This window comes from Astatotilapia calliptera, chromosome 22, assembly GCF_900246225.1.
Source record: "Astatotilapia calliptera chromosome 22, fAstCal1.2, whole genome shotgun sequence".
Lineage (NCBI taxonomy): Eukaryota > Metazoa > Chordata > Actinopteri > Cichliformes > Cichlidae > Astatotilapia > Astatotilapia calliptera.
The window spans coordinates 22,903,819-22,925,452 of record NC_039322.1 but is presented as its reverse complement, the minus strand read 5'-3'; the positions used below and the strand labels follow the sequence as shown (position 1 = coordinate 22,925,452).

General features: G+C 39.6%; 3 protein-coding genes across 5 annotated transcripts; all 3 read right to left on the bottom strand.

Moving 5' to 3' along the window:
- Positions 1-2,854: 2,854 nt before the first annotated feature.
- On the bottom strand, positions 2,855-6,116 carry smim12 (small integral membrane protein 12). 2 transcript variants are annotated; one of them, XM_026157221.1, is made up of 2 exons: positions 6,020-6,116; positions 2,855-4,509 (listed from the first exon to the last, which is right to left on the bottom strand). In XM_026157221.1, the coding sequence occupies exon 2, from the start codon at positions 4,478-4,480 to the stop codon at positions 4,205-4,207; it is 276 nt and encodes a 91-aa protein (XP_026013006.1). In that variant the 5' UTR covers positions 4,481-4,509; positions 6,020-6,116; the 3' UTR covers positions 2,855-4,204. The 2 variants fall into 2 exon arrangements, with proteins under 2 accessions (XP_026013006.1, XP_026013007.1); XM_026157222.1 differs by lacking the exon at positions 6,020-6,116 and adding an exon at positions 5,839-5,986.
- Positions 6,117-8,020: 1,904 nt separating this feature from the next.
- On the bottom strand, positions 8,021-15,728 carry pef1 (penta-EF-hand domain containing 1). The gene is made up of 5 exons (XM_026156144.1): positions 15,626-15,728; positions 13,569-13,815; positions 10,350-10,505; positions 9,537-9,680; positions 8,021-9,427 (listed from the first exon to the last, which is right to left on the bottom strand). Exons 1-5 carry the CDS (start codon positions 15,644-15,646, stop codon positions 9,198-9,200), a joined length of 798 nt encoding a protein of 265 aa, XP_026011929.1. The 5' UTR covers positions 15,647-15,728; the 3' UTR covers positions 8,021-9,197.
- A 293-nt stretch (positions 15,729-16,021) lies between these two features.
- Positions 16,022-21,410, bottom strand: LOC113014545 (gap junction beta-3 protein-like). Of its 2 annotated transcripts, none has more exons than XM_026156145.1 (4): positions 21,349-21,410; positions 20,204-20,334; positions 17,623-18,100; positions 16,022-16,873 (listed from the first exon to the last, which is right to left on the bottom strand). In XM_026156145.1, the coding sequence occupies exons 3-4, from the start codon at positions 18,010-18,012 to the stop codon at positions 16,466-16,468; spliced, it is 798 nt and encodes a 265-aa protein (XP_026011930.1). In that variant the 5' UTR covers positions 18,013-18,100; positions 20,204-20,334; positions 21,349-21,410; the 3' UTR covers positions 16,022-16,465. The 2 variants fall into 2 exon arrangements, with proteins under 2 accessions (XP_026011930.1, XP_026011931.1); XM_026156146.1 differs by having other exon boundaries at positions 20,211-20,334.
- Between the last annotated feature and the right edge of the window lie 224 nt (positions 21,411-21,634).

Here is a 21,634-nt window from a genome sequence, read left to right as displayed (position 1 = left end):
TAGATGGCGGGTGTACAGTGTGGTGAACACCAAAACAGACAAGGGGCTGTCAAATAGTCATATTGATTAGTAACACTCCGGATGCTTCCTTTAATACCACTTTAAGCATACATACTTCCTTTATGAAAGGAAAGGGGGAAACTCCACCACATGATTTAGAGCGGTGCACCATCCATGATTAACCCTGAATCCATGATTTGATTGCTTTCATGAAAAGAATCAAAAAACCTGACAAAGTGACTCCGATGGTGTAAATGTTAATTATAAGTGTGTTTTCCATTCCCATTTCAATAATCAACAACGGTTTGTTTTGAAATTTACAACAGCATTACTTCTTATGAGCTATATTAACCGGTGTTAATGAGTTTAAAGTTCACTTGAATTAAGTTTGCTTTAGTAATGTCCATTACTGAATAACCAACCTTTAAGATCATTTTGAATTAATTTTGTGAATTAATTTTTACCTGGCGCCAGTCTCAGATAAGTGATGGATGCAGGGAATTTTCCTTTGAATATAAAAATATGAGTCACCTCCTCAACCCGGGGAGCTACACTGCCCTCAGCTGCAACATTATTAAGGAGTTCAGTGTAAGTGCGCTTGCTGTGTATCACGCTTCTCTTTCCTTAAACATTCTCCTTCACACTTTTCCTTGACCTCACGTTTTCCACTGAGGTTTTGTTTTCGTTTTTCTTTACCATACCCAGTTTTAAAAAGTGAGCAGTTACTTATTTTCATTATTCTGAATGCAAACATTCAAAATGTGATTATCATGTCTGGGACAATAAACACTACTGATCATGACAGAAAAACTCCTTCTCTAATTGTGTCATATTAAAATCTGCACATTGTTCTGTTTAGCAAAGAGATTTCGCTCGCTGGGGGCAGAGCCTCCTTTAGGTTTGACAGCATTTCTAGTAGTTAATGGAAGAAAAACAGAAGGTAGTGCATGAAGTGTGGTTCTGCTCCTGAAATTCAGATAAATAATCTCCAATGCAAATACATACAAGGTGGACACTGCGCAGCAAAAGCCTTGGCACTGACTACTGTCTGTCAGATGCGTGAGCAAAAATAATTGGAGCACATTAATGTTTGTTTGTGTTCCCTAATGTGATTTTCATAACAGGTTTTTAAGGTGATAATAAATCAGTGTGATAAGTTTGTCCTGCTGTGCTCAAAATGTCAAAAAAATACCATGAAGGGAAATGCGATTAATTTCCCTGAACACATTGCACTAAAATGAAAGCAGTGTGTTTAGGGGAGCCAAGATGTTCCACTGATTTCACAAATACGAGACCCTTGGTATGTTTGTGGTCAGCCTTTTGCGAGTGTATACACTGCATTAGGTACACAGCTACCTGTGCTGCTGGATTTGTATTCTCTGCACAAATGTGTGTGTGTGTCTAGGTGGTGGTTGTTTAATAGGGGGATGCAGTGCCCTTCCAGCAGACAGACAGCTCTATTGTTCCTGCAGCAGAGGGAGCATGTCTCCAGCCTGTCCACTCAGGATGTTGGTTTGGACCTCCTTAAAAAAAAATAAAAGCCCAGCCAGCATCACCCACACCCATTATCCCCATCTTCCAGCAAGAACAATGGAACACCTCCCCACAACCTCCTCCTTTCCCAGGAGCCTCAAGCACTTGGTTCCCACAGTACTATCGAGTTCTGAGGAGCCGGGCCATTGTTAGCAGGCCGACCTGTCCTCTGATTGTTCCCATGAGGATACACACACACACACACAATTCTCTGTTAACTCTGGTGCATTTAGTTGCAAGCCTCACCTCCACCTCTCTATCTTCATTAGCTTCAAATGGAAACTTCCACCAGCTTGAAGTAATTGCGACTCTAAACACGCACAACCGGTGTCACTGGAGTGGAGCGGGTCATTCCACTGATGGCAAACTTAAGAGGGGAGTACAGGGCTCAAAGATGGCTGCTGATACAGCAGTATTTACCACTCTGGTGCCAATGTAAATCTGGACTCCATAATCTTTCCCATTTAACTAGCTGGCAGGGCAACATAGCGGAACTTATCTTGGCGCACTGAAAAGGTTATCGTCCATTAGGAAAGCTCCTCTGTTTCATGGCTGAGGGACCCGAGTAAACAAGTCAACAAAGGGGAGGTCAAGCCCCTGGTCACATGTTTACAGTCATAATACATGTGAAATAAAAATGCTCTTTAAAGGCCATTTTTGCCTTATGTTTTTTTAGTGATGCATATCTCATGAGGAGTGTTTACACATAAATATCAGTAGCCATTACACAGATACATGTCAGAGATAACAGCATGCCACTAACCTGCCATCATGATCTAAACCCGCAAGTAAGACCTATGTGTACACCTCCTCAGTTACTGCTGCATTATCAGCTGGCACACTATTAATGGCAACTTTATCACAGACGACTGTTATAAGGCTTTAAGGACCCTATTAATCCCATCTGGTGGAGCACAAATATAGGTCCGGCTGTTTATGTGGTTTTTGAAAAATGATGTGCTCTTATTTTGAAATAAAGAGCTTGACTGGAGTGAAACAATGATTAGCTCACATAGGACTGGCTGAAAACATTTAAATGAGCTGGGTGTGTTGGGTAGCATCTCAACAGGGAACCAGGGAACAATTTGCGGGTTCTTTTGGATTATTGTGATTTTTGGTGTGCTGCACACAAATTTCACACTTAGAGAAAATAAAAAGACTCAAAAATAAACATTTGTGAGCAAAAAGAAAAATTAAGCTAGAAAATACATAAAACTTCAGATGGCAAAGAAAATACTGGCGTTCAATTAAATGTGACAAAGTGGTGATTTTTCCAGGGTGTACCCAACCTCTCGGCGTGTGACAGTCAGGATAGGCTCCATGTCCTTCACAACCTTTATTCAGGTAAGTGGAAGAAAATTGATGAATGGGAAGTTGACATTTTTACATGCAATTATCTCTAGAAAGTTGCTAAACGCTGTTTATATATTTACAGTATTAGAAACATAATACTTGTTAAAGTTTACGTTTTTAAACCAGAGAATAAAAAGTCTTGTTTCAAGTGGATCGCTCTTTCCTTTAATCGATTTAAGATGGCCAAATAGCACAAGGGCTAAATTCCAAAGGTGAATCAGTTAATGGTTTCCCAGCATAATAATTTCCCCCTTGAAGCTGAACGAGTGGAGTCATTACTTCCTTCCTTTGACTTTTAAGTTACTTTCCGCCACTGGCAGAAGCATTGTTTCACAAAAAGAGGTTCGACACAGTTGCTCAGAACTGAACGTGAAACAGCGCTGACACAGACAGAGTTCAAGTGTTTTCTTTCTTCTTCTTTTTTAAAGTAAGAATTAACTAACTTCATGAAAGCTCCTTTTTGATAATTCACAAATAGAAGCTGTAAAAATTTACTGAAACATCACTCAAGGAAACACCTGGAGCACACAAACTTCTTTATCACATTTTTTCAGCAGGACTATTATTATTACTGTTTTGTTTTGTTTTTTTAAAGTGTGCAAATCCAGACTTTCTAAAATGAAAGTATTGAGCACATGGTTCCAGACAATACAACTAAGCAGCTTAAACATCCTGGGAGACCGCCCACAATGCTGGCTTATGTTCTGTCACATATCATCAAAGGTTCCAGCAAAGTCCTGTCGTTCTTCTCTTCTTTTATGACAGCCGGACTTCCTGTCTCTATAAACAGAAATGATCAAAAGGAGTAAAAACCCCCAAAAACCCAGACAGGTCTGTAACATGAAAACTGGTCGTGGAATGACAAATGACATTTGAGTGACTTAATAACAAAGTCGCAATTATATACATTTACCATACTGGCACAACCAGATGTATGTAATCCATCCAAGTCTGTTTTCAAATCACATAAAACTTTGTCAGATTAAAGACTGAACACTCAAAGGTTCTACAATAAGGTGTTCTAATGACAGTGGATGGCTTAAGTTATTGATAAAAAGCATGCACATGCACCATCAAGTAGATGATTGGAGAATTTGGTACAGCCTTTGATTATGTAGAAGAAATAATTATATTCAAGCTACTAAAAGTTTCCCAGTGTTCACCCAGGCAAGTTTTTGCTGTGGATTTCCATGAGAGTGGAGCTGAGCTGAATAAGGAAGAATGTATGATTCAATGATCACCCTCTCTTCTGCTCTCAGTGCACAGTCCTCCAGCTGAAAAAAAAGGTCAAACGCAAGTCTATCACAGAAACAGGGGATTAGCTCTTTTCAGGTCGGTTCCTGTTCAGAGCCGCTTTAGGTGTGAACTCCAGTTTCTCTTTGAGGCTCAGCACCTTTGTGCTGTCCATGCCCACTTGCTCCTGCAGCTTTCTTTCTTCCCTCAGTTCCTGGATGCCTTTCTCTTCCTCTCTGGATTTGGGGGTGCCCCTGATGAACCATTCCAGGTGATAGCCCACTGCTCCGACCACAAAAGCCACAGGGAAGGTGACATACGGAGCATAGGTCCGCAACGCTGTCCACACTACAGGCCACATGACTGCATGCAGCTCTGGGATCCCAGGTGCTTCAAGAGAGGAGGAGAAAAAAAGGTATGTTATTGGTTGTCTGTCGCTTAATTTGCTCACGTCCAACTCTGCATTTTCCTGCTGTGTACTAGAACAAGTTTGCATAATTCTGAGCTCAAAGTAACTTTTATTCACTATATGTGTTATTAGTGTAGCTCTTCACTTCATTCAGTGTCAGAAACAAGCAAATACCTAGATTGATTTGAGCAGCAGTGGATGGAGCGTCTGTGCTCATAGCACAGAAACATAATAGGTCACTTTTAGTAACTTGCCGTGAACATTTATAGCTTATTAGGTCTGATTTTACTACTTCAAAATTGCTGCCCTTTTTGTTTAAGCTACTGACCCCTTGTGGCTTTAATTCAATTCTGATTAGTGGAGAAATCTTGTAACTTATAGGATTCATCTAACTCAGGGGTGCCCAATCCCGGTCCTCGAGAGCTACCGTCCTGCAGCTTTTAGATGCATCCTTGTTCCCACACACCCAAATCAAATGAATGGCTTGTTATCAGGCCTTTGCCAAACATGATGGCATGCTGGAGAGGTAATCAAACCATTTGATTCAGCTGTGTTGGAGTAGGGATGCATCTAAAAGCTGCAGGATAGTAGCTCTCGAGGACTGGGATTGGGCAGCCCTGATCTAACTAATTACCAACAAACCCAGATCAGCATAAAAACCCTGTTTTTTTGCTTAGATAAATCAATGACTCACTCGCAGACTGCTATGTGCTATTTAAAAACACAGCATAGAGCTTACTGAAGAGAAATTATTTTGGATAAAATTAACATGACTTAATGTGTCTACCCATTTCTGAAATACTTTCTTAATGTGCGAAATAACTGAGGCCAAAGTGCACATGAGGACGTCGTCAAACACCAGACAGTATAATGAGTACGTCTGTGTCCTTCCAATGCCCTCTTTCTCTTAAGCCCGACCAGCAACACAAGTAGCAGTAACAGCCTTCGACTTCTAGCATCAATTCATGCTAGCTACTGATCTTTCGTGCCTGATTAACCTTTAATACAAGTTGAAATATCCCGGTAATTTTTACTCGTTTGGGTGTTTCATGAGAGCCGAACTCAAGAGGTATTCTCAACAATTCACCAGTTTACATTCAAACATATTGCGTTTCCCAGCTTTGCATGACTCTTTAAAGTTATATGATAAAATTAGCTACGGAGTACGCCAGTATAAATTATAAGTCCAGTCATTACACGCTATATGATATGAATGACTGAACTTGATTCGACCAAATCTAGCACAACGTAGAAGTCTAAAACGATAACAATGAAAAGAATTAACGCTAACGTAGTGTTACCAAACCTACCGTGCGAAAGTCATGTAAGAAAACAGAGCTGCTACCGGCTAGTGTGCTTTCTGTTTACTTCAAAAAGACAGCTCGAGGAATGATAATTCAGAGCACAACATACATTCACCGAGCTTTTGTGCCTGCCTACAAACACTCAAATATTTAGGGGGAAAAAGCCCCAAATGTCGTAAGTACTCACCTTTACCGCTAGCACGTTGGTACTGTAGTGACGCAATTTCCGTGTCAAAGTCTGTATCCTTCCTGGTTTATCGTCATTGGCTGGCGAACTTCGCGTAGACGTAACAATATCTCACGGTGTTTTAGCGCCTCTTAGCGGTAAAAATAATACGCTACACTACTTTGACATTTGTACCGAGTAGAGAAAGTGCATTGTGAATGATCAGTACCATTTACTGCTGACATCCCATAAATTACATAATAATATAAGAAATAAATAAAAATAGAAAAAAAACAAGCAAATAATGAAAAACCACCATTAATTCATAATCTAATCAACATACCTAGCCTAAAATACACGAGACATTTGTCCAGTTCTTAGCACTAGTTAAAAAAACAAAAAACAAAAAGCAGCCACCTCTTTCTGTGTTTAAAAATTCGGTGGTATTTTTCCCCACAAATACTCTCAAGAAATCCTCACAAAAGGCTGACAGATCTGTCACCAGCATTGTGCTACACACTGACAAGGCGTGAGCTACCCCCTCTTGTATGACAAAACCATCAAGTGACAAGATAGTTTTCTTTTAGTTTAAAAGCACTTTCAAAAGCTTAGTGCGTTGCATAAAATCGCAATTTAAAGTTTAGGGTTTTTTTGGCTGCCTGTGAGGAATGCAGAGAAAATAATACATTTTAGTCACAGAGTAGGAAACCATACAGTTCAGACTTGGCTACACGAGGCAAAAATATTCCTCTATGCTACTGTTGTTTCTGGGTAGTAAAAGGGTATATGATTGATGATACTGATATTTCAGCTCCTGGGCCAGCTTTACCAATGCTGGGCACAAAGCTGATCCATAGCAGTTGGAATGCAGCCTGTCATAAAGGAATGACCATCTCTGACTCCATGGCTGTTTGTGCAGAGGCAAAGAGAGGGGATTATAAAGCTAAATCAAAATTTGTTATCATTACTTGCAATGCTGCTTAGAACTGTGTGGGTGATTACGCTTCATGCTTCAAAATTATTCTCTTAAGCAGTTCCTCCCTCTGTGCTGTCCATCTTGTAGTTGCCAGAATTGGAATTTGATCAGTCCTGTCAAATAAAGTGAAATGTGCTCATCGCCTGAAGGAAAACAACATCACTAGTGCCAGTTCTGCTTTAATAGCAAACTTGGCAGTGACAGGATTATTTCATCAGTTCCTGTTTATTAGCAAATGAGATTTAGAGTTGCACTAGCCAAAATTTCAATGTAAAAATACAACCACCTTATCAATCCAAATCACAAAGGGAGACTGACAGAGTGGCTGACTGAAGCCCTGTAGACCTGCTCTCCCCAAGTTAATTACAGATGTCAGGCATGGTCAGCGGTGGGAAATTTTTCTCATTACCTGAAAATTGACAGACAAGACTTTGGTTAAATCACTGCTGAATCAGGGAAGCCTGAAAAAGCGTGTGGCACAGCTCCTCAAGCACGGTGCATTTTTGGCCACGGCTCCAAATCTGCCGAACTCAGTGGTTTGAAAACAGTCCAGATGCTAAACATATGTCAACAAATGCAGGGGGTGGTGGCAGGGATGTGACACATATGACACAAAGTGCCCTAAGGGATCAGTGACAGCTACATTTAGCCCTGGATTAACATGCAGGGAGACTGCTAAGCAGGAGATGGGTGTAGAATATGACCAAAAAAGATGCACAAGAGAATTTGATAGATTGCCTCTGATTTGGGATGAAGCTGGGGGACTCGTGGCACAGGCTGTCAGAGGAACAGATGGTGAGTAAAACGAAGTGCCAAATGTGGAAAGGAAAGACAGAGACTTCTCTGAGTCGGGTTTGAATTTCAGCTAATCAGAAGTGCTTTTAAAGAAAATCCAACCTCGAAACATTCAGGGCTCACTAACAGAAATATTACAAACTCAACCTGTACTTGATTGACTGCATTTCACTGTAATATTAATGAATTCACTCTGTGCTTAATTATTCTATTAATATGCATGCAATATGCATTCAAAACTGGTGGCGAACTCATTCATACATATGAAAATTTATTTGCTTTTGGCATTACAAACCATCATGACATGTTTAATGAGCTAAGAATATATACCTCAGTGGAGTGTATTATTCATATATCAAAGATAAATGTACTGAAGTAAAAAAACAAGAAGAAACCAAAGGATACAGTGAGGCACAATTCTATCCATCTTATCTTACTGCGAGCTGTTAAAAATAGTGACAGATTTGAACTATTTTACTTTCAGTAGAAGTTCTTATACAGATTTCCTAACAGACTTTATATTGAAGTAATATGCAATATCATGTACATTTACTGAAAGTAAGTACCTTCTGGAAATACCCTTGATGTGCATAAATTTAAAAGGCATTTGAACAGTTTTATGGCACAAGAACACATTAATGCTGCTTGTGTGCAAATTCACAGGGAAAAGTACAAGTAAATACTTTTCACATGTCACCAAGGCAACCAAGGTAAACTGTTTTGGCATCCTGCTGACTTCCCAGTAAAATTTAAAGGGGCGATATTATCCTCATTGCAGTACTACTTTTTAATTCTTGGATTCTGTTTTAAAGTGTGATTCATGCACAGTCACTCCAAAGTAACCCAATCTTTATTTATTTTATAATGAAACTTGCTTCATACGTTGGCTGAAACAAGCTGCTTCACCTCCCTTCACTCCTACCTTCCTTCTGATTGGCAAAGTGTGTGACCATTCTGTGTGCATGAGATGACCATATTAGTTAGGGGTGTTCACTTTGATTGACATCACACAGGTAAATGTTAAAGAAATGATTGAAATGAAGTTATTAGAGCATTTTGAAGCCAGAGGCTTTGGCTCAGAGTCTCCTTGCATATATGTTACCCTATTTTTTTTATTTTTATTTTTTAAGCTTTGGCCATTTTTAATATGAACATCCAATATTTCAACATTTTAACAGTATAAATATGATGAAGCGCCATCCTATAAGCTAACCTGTGAAACCTTTAGCTCCATTTAAAAGAGCCAGTGGACTTTATTCAGGTATATGTTGCTGAGCTTTGTCTATTTACAGCAATAAGCCACGCAACAACATGGACTGGCATGATGTATACATAGCAGCATGTGGGGGCACTTATGGCGAAAAAGGGAGCGACTGTGACCTGAACATGGAGTGAGGCTGTGCAGAGGGGCAGTCGGTGGAACGGGGCTCACATGAGCCTGGTGACAGCACTGGACAGAAAGTCCTCATAGCTGAGGCGGATGTTGCCCGTCATGCTCGTGTCTCTCTCCCGAAACACTTGAGTCATGCTCTGAAGTTGCGTGCACACGTGGATGAAGCGGTCCAGCTGTATGCCGGGTCGGGCACCTCGCACGGTGAAGCGCTGGACCAGCGTCTCTGAAAACTGGGGGCTGAGGTTGTAACCCATCTGAGCGAGGGCTGAGAAGAGAAAGTGACATATGTGCATATTTGCATTTATATGATTGGATGAAATGATTTAAGTCATAGACTTTTCTCAACATGTTGTCAAATGTGCAAACACTGATACCTTGTTGTAGTTCCATGCCACTGATACATCCTGAGCGATCTCTGTCATACTGCTGAAACATCGCTCTCCACCGCTGCATAAAGTCCCACAGTGCTGAGAAGCCAAACAGGTCCATTCGACCAGACCGCGTCTTGTCAAACATGTCTAACAGAAAACACAAACACACGGGCTCAGCCAAGCAAGACAAAGAGGCTTTTTTTTTTTTTTTTGTAAAGCAGAACCACTAAGCTCATCCTTCATCATCATGGATCTTCTCCTTGTGCTACTTCAAAGCAGTCACACACTTCTCATTATGGTAATAGAAAACATTAGTCACCGCCTGTAAGCACAACTGGAATGTAGGGATAGTTGTGCAACAACAATGGGAACAGCGACAAACATGACTCAGTCATTATTTAGGCTGACTCCTGGCGGCATAAATTTCTCCCTGTTTTAGAAACTCAAGACATTTCTGTTTACAAGCTTGATAGATTTAGGGAGGTACTTCCATCCATCCATTTATTTTCTACCACTTATCTGGGTCTGGGTCCCAGAGGGCAACAATCTAAGTATAGTGAGTGGGGAGTAGAGTACTCCTATATAAATCCAGCCTACTTCCTTTTTCCCACTACTTCTCTATGCATTTGTTTGTCTAAATAAACTTTTGCCTCCTTCTGCTGTAGCCATTCAGGTCACTGAGAGTATTTTACATTGTTAAATAGTGTGTCATTCTGCCTTCAGCAACACTATAAGAGCATTCACAACCAATTCATCAACACAGCACTACCTCACGGCCTGTTGAGCATTTTATTTAGCTGCTGCTGGATGACTTACTGATCATCATGAGGCAAGTCTCGTCATTAAAGGAAGACCAGTTAGAGTTGACAAGTGCCTGCTTGAGCTCCTTTAGGTTGATGAAGCCACTGCGATCAGTGTCAACACTCTGGAACCACTGGTACGCCTCTGGGTTAACACCAGGAGGGATGTTACCTACACAAAGACAAAAAAATAAGTGCGGTAATGAGACAGAGAAGGAAAGAAATGCGTTCTGACTGACTTTAAAGATTCCCATGGCTTCAAATTTGTTTTCCAAGCTGTTTCCACTGCCGTTCATCTCTTTTTCACCAATCCGTCTCAACCACCTAGTATGATTTATTCTCTTTATTATTTCCCCTCCTCATATTTTCTACCAGTTATTATTTCACTAAACCTCTCAGGATTTTCAGGAGTAGTGAACAAGTGTGGGGGAAAAAAAGGAAAAGAAGAAGAAATATTCTTGGAAATGAAGCGACTACCGCACTCCAATGCCAAATAATCATTTATTTATCAGGAGATAAAGAAACGCTCTTCGGCTGTCTGACAGTTGAAACTGTGCTGAGTCTGTCAAGAAGAAAATTGATCATAAAAAATAATACATCTATGCTTGGCTCAGTCTTTTGGTGTTTAGAAGCACCAATTTAGAAAAGAGCAGTGTATAAAATGACTAGTTAGAAAAAATCGACTTCATATGCAAGTGACACACCAAACAACTCCTACAGCTAATTACATTCTATATGCACTTTGAGTTTTGAAATGTTATTTGCTGTGTGGGTAAGAGAGCATACCAACTATAACACCTCTTAGTGATGACTGTTATGCCTGATATTATTTATACTTATTAAACATGTAGTGTGCAACATTTGTTTCTCTAGCTTTTTATTGCTAATGTCTGAATGGATAGTAGTGTGACATTTTTAAAATATGAGGCCTTTTGTGACTCTCTGTTTGCTCTAATAGCCTGTGGACTGATTTCTATGTGAACTATTCAGTAAATTCTCTGTACACATCTTCAACTATGTGACACACATGCTCACTCCTGAGTGCCTTAAATAAATATCCATCTTCCACTGCCAGTATCAACAGCGAGCAACAAAAGCTTTTGGTAGCTTAGAAGGGGAGCCCACTGGAGTCCGCCCGGCCAAACAGAAATTTGGTTTGCTGGTCACCTGGTTTTTGGGATCAAGTCTGTGCTGAAACCTGAACGGTTATCTGGTTAATATTAACTAACAGTAGTGTCCTTATTAACACTCAGGTAGTGGACGTACTTTCTGAAGTAGAAAAACTAATGTATTGAGCTGTCAGCTGTTAAATTGTATGAAACTGTAATTCATGTATTTTCACCAAAGAACAAGAGATTCACCAAATTGAATTTTCTTGGCTGATTCCAGTTGTTGTTGTTTTAAAGTGTAACCTGCCAATACCAATATTTGGCAATTTGATTTGGATTTTTTTGTTTTTTTTCCACAGAAGTTTAATTAAAAGCATATGCAATCAATAAAACAACTTTTTCTTTCAACCTTTGCAAAATATTATTTTCATAATAAAATAAATAACTACACTGCAGTAAGTTACAAGATCTTCTCTGACTTAAACAGTTGAAAATGAAGTGCTCTGGTACTGGAAAGAGGTGCAAATAATTAACTAAAAATGAGGTAATGTACACCCACCTTTACCTAATACATTTTCTTTACTAAAAAAACCCCCCCAAAAAACAGTAACAACAACAAAAAAACTGGTGCTACAGATTTATTTAACAAAATAAAGTTCAGTTACTTGGATCATTTTCCAGTATGTTTATAAATTAACTAGATAACAGGACATCAATCCTTTTCTCTTTTTCACTCATCTCCATAATTTTCTTCATAACTGATTCGATCTTTTGCTCATACCGAGGCTGCTAGCTTGTGGTTGGCTCTAAGGTTTGGATAGCTTTAGCTTTTTTAAAGCGTCCATGTTCAGCTAGGTGAGGGTGATTTACATGGCTGATTAATAGGAAGGAACAGGAACAGAATAGGAAGGACAGAACCTTTCAGTCTGTGCCACTACGCCTGTGGAGCAGTTTACTACCACAACTGATTTTAGTTGACCTTGTTCATTCTTTTAAAAAGCAGCAAACAAAAACATTTCAGTTTAAACAGGCTTTGTGTTGAGAATTTATATTTATTTTAAAATAAATAAAAATTTAAAAATATTTTATATAAATGTAGTCATTACCAATAATAGGGGCCGATAGATGAGTAGGTATAAATTAGCTATGCAACATATATCTGGCATTGATAACCAGAGTCAACTATAATGAGTCAATTAAACTGATACTGAGTATGTACCCTGGTATTTCAGCTGTTGTACATCTGTGAATGCAGCATACGTATGATACTGCAACACAGTCTCGTACACAGCTCATGTAAGTCTCATTGCCATTTTGCCTGATGTTCTGCTTCCACAAGCTGCATGCAAATGTGAGCAACAGAACAGGAATTGCATTTCATCTGACAGTTAGACGGGGCCCCTTTAAATACATATTTGTTTTACAATATGGAAAAAACAAAGAAGGGATCCAAATAACCTTCCTGCAGTTAGTAAGGCAGTTTGTATTCTTCTAAAGGCTACATGTCCAACCTTAGTTATACAGGTTCAGGTTTCATAAATAGCGGCTGTGAAAATGAAGGTGCAGATAGGGTCAAAGGTTGACAAAAAGCCGTCTCGAGAAGAGGCCATTATCTGGAAAAAGGAGGTGTTAGAAAAATATGGTGTGAGTTGAAGGAAGCAGTAGAGGGGGGACTGATTGTCAGAAAAATGAATGGGGAGAGAGGGACAGGTGACACTTGAGGGCAGACCCTTGATGGATTTTGTCCCTGTGGGGACTGATCGTAACATAGGCTATCAGGTTCTGACTTAGGCTTAGCCACTACTGGAAACAGTGTAATCACACAAACACACTCTTTGCCCATCTGTCTCTTACTCTGTTTAGCCCTCACTCAGTATTACCGGAGTCATCACTCCAGCCGTGTAATCCTGCTGAGGGGCACAAACTGAACCCTGTCTCTACAAGACTGTCTGGGAACGCAAGTCATTTTCTATCCATCATCCCAGCGGAGAGTGAGGGGGGAAGCAATGTGGAAGCAGAATCAGAGTCTATCTGCAGTCTCCTTGTGTTCAGTGTATGCCTGCTTAAATCCTACAGGCAGAGCTACCACAGATGCTTACAAAGATATGCTCTCGTCTCATAATTACCTGCAGGACCATAGTTTGCATTAGGTCCCCCATATGGTTGTCCACCATAACCCCCATAAGGCCCACCAGGGGCACCACCTGGCCCTGGCCCATATTGCCCTCCATGACCTGGAACTCCATAACCACCATAGGGGCCTCCTGGTTGACCTCCAGGACCTCCGTAAGGAGCTGATGGTGGAGGCCCATAGGAACCTCTGCCTGCACCGTATGGCGCACCCTGTGGCGGGTTGACTCCAACTGGATAGCCCTGCAGAGGGACAAAAAAGCAAGGGTCACTAAACCCTATAATAAACAGGCTTACTGCTTCTGCAGTAAAAGAGTCTGAGGACAACAGAGACACAAGATACTTCAGGTATGGCTATTCGACTATCTTCTCAAATTCTGTACTTAAGTTTAGTTTTAAGGTCATGTATTTTCCGTTGCCTTGGATCCTGCTACTTTGTACTCCAATTGTTTAACATTTCAGGGGAAAATATGTAATCATTAGCCACAATACTAAAATCAGCTGCTCAATATTGTATAGCCCCCCTCTGTGCCTGCAAAACAGCTCTGACATAGTGAGGCATGGAAACAGGATCTCTAGTGGATTCTTGGAGTCCTGTAGATTGTCCGCTGCGGCCTCCACAGATTGTGATCGTTCCTGGGAGCATCCAGTGGATGATCAACTAGACTGATTTGGGGGACTCTTTCTTGTACCTCTCATTCAGCAGTTTTTGCAGTGTACATTGCACCTCTAGGGTTGAATGCAACTAACTGGTAATACCTTAACCTCCTAAGACCCGAACTCTTCCACGACATGCATTTTTAATTTCTCTTTGATATTTGGGCATATTGGGGCCCAATGAATGTAAAAACAAAGAATTACCAGATTTTTTTTTCAACCTTATTTTTGTTTTTAAGAAAAATAAGAGCCACATATGAGGATTTTGATAGAACAGTAGCAGTATAATGCCCTCGTAAGTGGATATCAAGCCCATGTAGAGCAAAATTGAGTATTTTAGTCTAATTAACCCAAAATGTGATGTCCACGTATGTGGACGCCAGGTCCTAGGAGGTTAAGGCATAAGCAGGATTGTGTTGTCTGTAGCAATGTTTAAGTGGGTTTAGTATAAAGGTTTGATCTGGACTCAGAACTCATAGAGCCTACAACCCTAGAGTTCCCATGGCCATGCCACAGACAGCAGTTTATTTGGCACCAATGAGAGCTGCACAATATGAGGAAAATATTTTTTGTTTAATTAAGTTAAATGTTGCATACTTATTTGAAAGTTACAATCAGCTTGTAAATTAAGATTTTGCCAGCAAAACATGTAATTGGTTTATAATTATGAGACTGCTCATGTGAAGTTACCTATAGGACACAGAGGTGGGTAATTTTTTGTGATAGGTTAAAACAAAACAACAAAAAATACAGCTGTATTTTGGTAGTGTATTAGTGGTTTTAAATACTTTTCAGGCAAAGATCATTAAACATGTGAAACAAAGTCTTATTCTAGCCTTTCGATGATGTAATCAATTAATACAAGAAAAAAAGATTCACGAATTAACTAAAAACTAGACGTACAGAAGCTTAACGATGCCATAATTCAAGCAAAATAAACTAGATTGGATCCCACTGTGCTGATCAATGATTCGTTTGTTGACATAAAACGGCTCAACTTCTTTTATATGGTAGGTAATTAAGGTTAAAATTACTTACACCATAATTATGTGTTTGAGCAAAAACGATGAGTTACCTCTACTTTCAGATGAAACCCACCATGACTGTTATCAATTCAAACGAGGAAAACTAGAGTAGTTACGTTTTGCTGAACCACAAGACCAAATTTAAAAGATAAACACTGAGTAACCCGCTATTTCCTACCGAAATGTTGCTAAAGAATAGCAACAGTTTACCGTGTAACACTTAGCTAACCACAGCAGACAAATGAATAACCGAAACTACTTGCGGTGCTGTTAGTTACGTCACATTGGTCAATAAAAGGGAAACTCAATAAACAACATTAGTATGTTATTATGAAGACAAAAACAAAATATAAAATACGGGAATTCAATACCTGTCCGTAGTGGAAACTCATATTTGACAGCCTTTACTTCCTACAACGAAGCATCCGTAAGGGCAGATACGGCGACGTCCAGTTTCCGCTTACCATTGGTGCATTGTCCTATCTATCAAAACCGCACCCGTGTCCTCTGCTTCTGATTGGACGGTAGTGTGGAAACTCGGATGACGCCAGAACAAGTAAGGCGGGGTCATATGTAAAGCTTTGTGTGAAGCCGATTGTGAAGTAATTTGTGAGTGACTCAGCGTGTAATCCTAAAGTGAATATAAGGTTCACTTACAGCATGTAGTCTTCCCAACTGACCTGGTAACCGCTTGATAATTGTGAAATGCATGAAAACAGACACATACACAAACATTTAACAGTGAAAAAACTTTATATATTGCAACAACCCCACCCCCTCATCATTTAAAACAAACTATAATAGCTGTAGTCTTACTTCATTATGGTTGACAATGGTTCTTGTGCAAGAATAAAAGAGATTTCCTTCAAATCTCTTCATCTCCACTTACTGTGTTCAAGAACGTGCTGTGCTTGGCCAGTCACAATTTACTATTGGCTAATGATGCACAGGCTACATAAAAGCATGAATACAGAGACACACTCATACAGACACAGAATACATGCACAAAAAATAGCTTCCTCTTTGACCCACAATTTTGCTGTCGATGCATGCTGAATTTCGTTTAACATGGTAATATTTACAAATCACGGCGTACTTCTTTTGTTTTCCATGAGCAACAGTTTTGCAAGCAGTAGGAGGGATTCATTTGCTTCCAGTGGCACCTGGAGTTATTCAATTAGCTTTTCAGAGTAGCCCGAGCAACATGGTTCTTATTGCGTGGTTGGTGTCTCCTCAGTCTTGATGTTATTCAGGTTCTGGTTAGACACTGTTGGATCCACTCTCAAAGATGATCTAGACTTGTGCCTTGAATGAGGTGTTGACGATGACTTCAACTCACGAGTCTCTTCATCTATTTTGTCAATGATTCGTTTCTTGACTTTCTTGCAGATGAAGTAAAACATCTCAAAGATACACATCAAGATGCAGACAGCAGAGGACACCACCATGAAGAGAGTGAAGATTTTCTTCTCTGTGGGGCGGGATACGTAACAGTCCACTATGTTCGGGCAAGGATCCATTGAACACTTTAACAAACGGGGTAAGTCGAACCCTTCGTGGATGTAATACAGGATGTAGAGGAAAGCACCGTCAAAACTTGCCTTTAAAATTAGGCTAACCTATGAGAAAACAAATGAGTGTTAAAGTAAAGTAAAGTCCAAGTGATTTCTCAGTTGATAATGGCTGTGTTTGGCAGGATAAATTTTAAAGGTTCAGTAATTACTGTAACTTATCTCAGCCACTTGTTCAAGCTCTTATTATGATGTTTAGCCAGTTACAAAAAAAAAAAAAAAGATAAGTGACCCTATGTAAAATTTGTAACCTAAGTGAGGACTCTTCATCCTGATTATCTAGAAAAGGAAGATTCGTGATATTACCAAATACCAAAATAACCAAAATCAGTTAAAACAAACTGAACATTTGGTATTATATGGCTGTTTAAAGGAAGAAAGAATCGAATGACTGCAAATAGAGATGGGCTCTCTCCAAATATCGATAATTAAGGCTAGTCTCAGTATCAGATTGATACTAGGATGATATGATCTGTACTTTTTTTCTGTCCTCTAATTTCAGTATATGTATATATGTAGAAATGTTTGGAAGCATTTTTGTGCTGACTGTTACATCTATTTTTCTATAGTCTAGTTTAGGTAGGTAATATTAGTATCTTGGTATCTGCATCTGCAATACTTGATATTGGATAGATACCAAAATACCACCACTCTTGCAAAGTCATCACACATACAACTTCACATCAGTTTGGAGGTGTGGTGAAGCTTGTTGCTCATGCAGTATAATTGCTAATCTCCTTCCATGTGTGGCATACACAACATAACTGGAATTAAACATTAGCACCCTTCATTCTTACCAGGTATGTCCACCACAGCCCTCCACGTTTCTTCCCAGGGCGGGCATACATGTGTTTACCCTCATGGGTGGTGGTGTACTTTAAGTCCTTCATCTGTCGATATTTGACATGGGCAACAACCATCAGTGACGGGCATGTGACGAAAATGAGCTGCAGGGCCCACAGACTGATGTGGGAGATGGGGAAGAAGTGGTCATAGCACACGTTGGTGCAGCCTGGCTGTCTAGTGTTGCATTCAAAGTCTTTCCTTTCATCAGCCCACACCCGCTGAGCCGCCACCACAAACACCATCACCCGGAAGATGAAGACCACTGAGAGCCAGACCCGACCGAACACTGTGGAGTAATTGCTGACCCCACTGATAAGGGCCTGCAGCCAGTTCCAGTTCATGACAGATGCCCTAGAAGGGGAAGTGAAATCTGAGGAGTATGATTGATCTCCTCAAGAGATCAGGTGGAATGAAGTTCTTGATCCAAACCTGACCAGTCAAACAAGAAAATATATTAGAAGAATCTTTGTGGTTAAAACATTGAAACAGTTTCAGTCAGGGATTTGTAACACACACACAAACACACACACTTGCTAGGAGTCATTTAAAGGCTACTTCAAATACTCAAATTTTTTCAAGCTCCAAATAGCCAGAATATATCATTCTATGATATTCAATTACATTCTGTTTTATTTATTTACTGCCAAATCACAACAATAATTGAACAGCAAGGTCAATTCTCTACAATAAGACAGAGAAAACCCCCAACAATCGTATGACCTGTTTGAGAGACTGGTTTGGCGATAGTGGGAAGGAAAAACTTGCTTTTGACAGGCAGAAACCTCCAGCAGAACCAGGCTTAGAAAGGGCAGCCATCTGCCATGACTGGTTGGGCGTGATAGGAGGAAGACATGATAAACACCAGCTGTGGAAGCCAGAGATTAATAATACCTAATGATTAAATGTAAAGAGGTGTATAAACATATGGAGAGTGAAAAAGGTGAGTGAAGAAAAAAACAGTAAGTGCATCATGGCAATTCCTCCAGCAGTGTCTGTCTCCTGAGTTTTGGTCCCGGTTCCATAGAAGAGGGGCCTGAAAGCTAAAGGCTCTAATTCCCATTCTACTTTCAAATACTCTGGGAACCACAAGTAACCCTTCAGTCTGAGAGCAAAGTGATCTATTGAGGTGATGTGGTACTATGGGATCTTTAAGATAAGATGTAGCCTGATTATTCAAGACCTTGTGTGTTAAGAGAAGGATTTTAAATTTATTTTTGAATTTATTAATGAGCAAATGAACAAAAGCCAATATGGGAGAAATATGCTAGTCAGTCCCTGTCAGTATTCTTGTTGCATTTTGAATCAACTGAAGACTTTTCATGGAGTTTTTCAAACATCATAAACATAATAATGAATTACAGTAGTCCAGCCTAGAAGTAATAAATGCATGAACTTTCAGTTTCACTCTGAGACATTGGATGTTTCTAAATTTAGAGATATTGCTCAAAAGCAAGAAACCAGTCCTACATAATTAATTAACATGCGCACTGAAGATCTTATCAAAAACGTCTCCAAGATTTCTCACAGTGTTACTGGAAATCAAGGTAATGCCATCCAGGGTAAGTATCCAGTTGGATATGTATTTCAAAGGTTTTTAGGGCTGATACAATAGACATATTAAGGTTAGTAGTCTCTGAGTTCAAGCTGATTTAAATCCTCAGGTCAATTTTGCGATGCTTTCAGTGGGTGCGCCACTGTGTATGAATGCGTTTGTCTGAGTAATTCAACAACAGTAACTATGAAGCCACTGCAATTTTTCTCTGGTATTGTTTCCCAAAAGTAACGCATACAATCACAAACAAGAAAACTGTTCTGAACAACTGATAAGCCAAAAAATGAAGTTTGAGGAATCAAGCTGTTGTGACCACAAATACGATTTTGTTATTCCTTGTTATTCTTTTGCTTTTGCTTTTGGTTTATAATCCACCTGCCATCAGTGAGTGAGTCACCATCAAAGCTCCTCTTTGCGGAAAGAACCAAACCCACACCTGCAATATTATGAGTGAGCTGTTTGAAAGGACATCTTTGTTATCCCATAATTTTGGTTAAAATATTAACATGTGCATTTAACTGTCCAAACTTTAAAATTGTATGTATTCTGAGAAACATACACAGTTTAGGATTTTTGAAAGTTTTGAAACATTTTAATACAAGACATAAAGAAGTTCTGCTGTGCTACAAACAGGTTTCAAAAACAAGAAACAAAAGCTTCTCTTTCACATTTACATCTCATTCTGGTAAATGCACACAGCCTGACAGGGAACATGTTGGATAATAGCTTCACTGTCCACTTTTCTATTTCAGTTCTGTCACATCTAATCCCGACTATTTGAATTCAGAAACACTTTCTCTCATCTCAGCATCACTATAGAAATATTGAGCTGTCAAATCAGTTGCTATTTTCTCTATTATCCAGCATTCCTGACTATTAAATTACACAGCATAAAAAGACTTGACTCAATGAATGCCTTCAGAATCACAACATGGGCTACTGAAGGCAAGACACATTCAATTACTGCAAAAGTTGCCTACCTTTTACCTCGCCTTCTGATGGACATTACAACCAGCAACATTAATCTCACAGTGTGCCTCAGCCGGGGCCTCGAGACGCAGATGTTCGGCCGCCATCAGGATGATTCTTAAAGGAAATCTTCTGGCATCATCTTAAAAAAAGAGCTACAGATGCTTAAAGGATTTTTAAACACACAGCGTTGTCACTTCATCGCGACAATGCAGACAGCTTTCTCAATTTGCCCCTGTCGTAACTAAATGTCTTAAAGAGACTAGGGTAAATTAACATCCATAAACATAACAAAGATTACACTATGGCTGCAGTTTGACGCATGAACCAATATAATTCAGACTCTATTCTGGCACTGCCACAGAAGTTTGAATACAACTTGCTCTACAGGTTGAGCAAGTTGCCACCTTACCACTCTAACTCTGCTGCGCTCACTCTGTGGACTCCTTCAGAAAGCAGTTAAAAACATTTATTTAATCCATTTTTCTGTTAATATTCTTTTTTAATTTCTCTTTTTCAATTGATTTTATTATAACGTGGTGTTCTACTGATATTAATTGTGTTTTAATTGTCATACAGCCCTTTTATGTCTCTGATAAAGGAGCTATATAAATAAACATACTTATATTACGTTTCAGTACATCAATAATACATTGTCTGTATGAGTCAAAGCTCCTAGCTAACAAGGTGAGGTGGAGGTTACATTGTGTGGCTTTTGTCTTTTCTTTTCCACTTTTCATTCCACCATAGCTCTTTCTTAGTTTTCGTGAAATTCACAAATCTTGCCTTTAAAAAGACCCACTTTCAGCATGACTTTCTTCCATTTTTCAAGATAGCATGAATCATTTGGAGGAATAAAGCACAAGTAATCCTAGTGTAGTTTTTTTTGCACTGCTTCCAGTTATCTCTCTTTACAAATCGTATTCTTTTGCACGCATCAGGGCTGAGCTCTTCCCTTTGCACATGATACAACAGGAACAGACTGAGTGACATCCGTGCCCTTTTTTTATTGCCAGCCCCCTTACAGTTATCTTTTGTCCTCTTCCTTTCCTGTATTAGTCTGAACTTAAAACAGAACTCAGCAATTCGTCTAAATCACACCTTTTTCCTTGATTAATTAATTTGTGCAAATATAGACAAGTATAAAGCACCTTACCCTGGGTGCAGGGAGCATCATTACATGAGTGCTGAGTGAATGTGATGTATCAGCTGCTCTTGACTCGATGCTCACTGATTCTGTCCCACCTGATCTTTTAAGGGGGCTGGCTTTAAGGTGTGGCCTTGCTGGTAAACATGAAGAGCAAGAGAAAGATAGGTGGAGCATCGCTCACATGAATGATGTAGATAGTATGCGTGTTAGGCATGGAAAAAAAAAACTCTGCTCCAGGGAAATAACAGAGAGACAATTTCAGAGAAATGGAAGCGAAACCAGATAGCAGCAC

What these genes read in the sequence shown, in the direction of transcription:
- smim12 (XM_026157221.1), bottom strand. Translation starts at nt 4,480, where the DNA reads ATGTGGCCTGTAGTGTGGACAGCGTTGCGGACCTATGCTCCGTATGTC.
- pef1 (XM_026156144.1), bottom strand. Translation starts at nt 15,646, where the DNA reads ATGAGTTTCCACTACGGACAG. An exon ending in TGCAAACTATGGTCCTGCAG is followed by an intron (nt 10,506 to 13,568) that starts GTAATTATGAGA and finishes GTCTTTGTGTAG; the next exon opens with GTAACATCCCTCCTGGTGTT. An exon ending in TGGCATGGAACTACAACAAG is followed by an intron (nt 9,428 to 9,536) that starts GTATCAGTGTTT and finishes TTCTCTTCTCAG; the next exon opens with CCCTCGCTCAGATGGGTTAC.
- LOC113014545 (XM_026156145.1), bottom strand. Translation starts at nt 18,012, where the DNA reads ATGAACTGGAACTGGCTGCAGGCCCTTATCAGTGGGGTCAGCAATTAC. An exon ending in GGCTGTGGTGGACATACCTG is followed by an intron (nt 16,874 to 17,622) that starts GTAAGAATGAAG and finishes GTTTTCTCATAG; the next exon opens with GTTAGCCTAATTTTAAAGGC.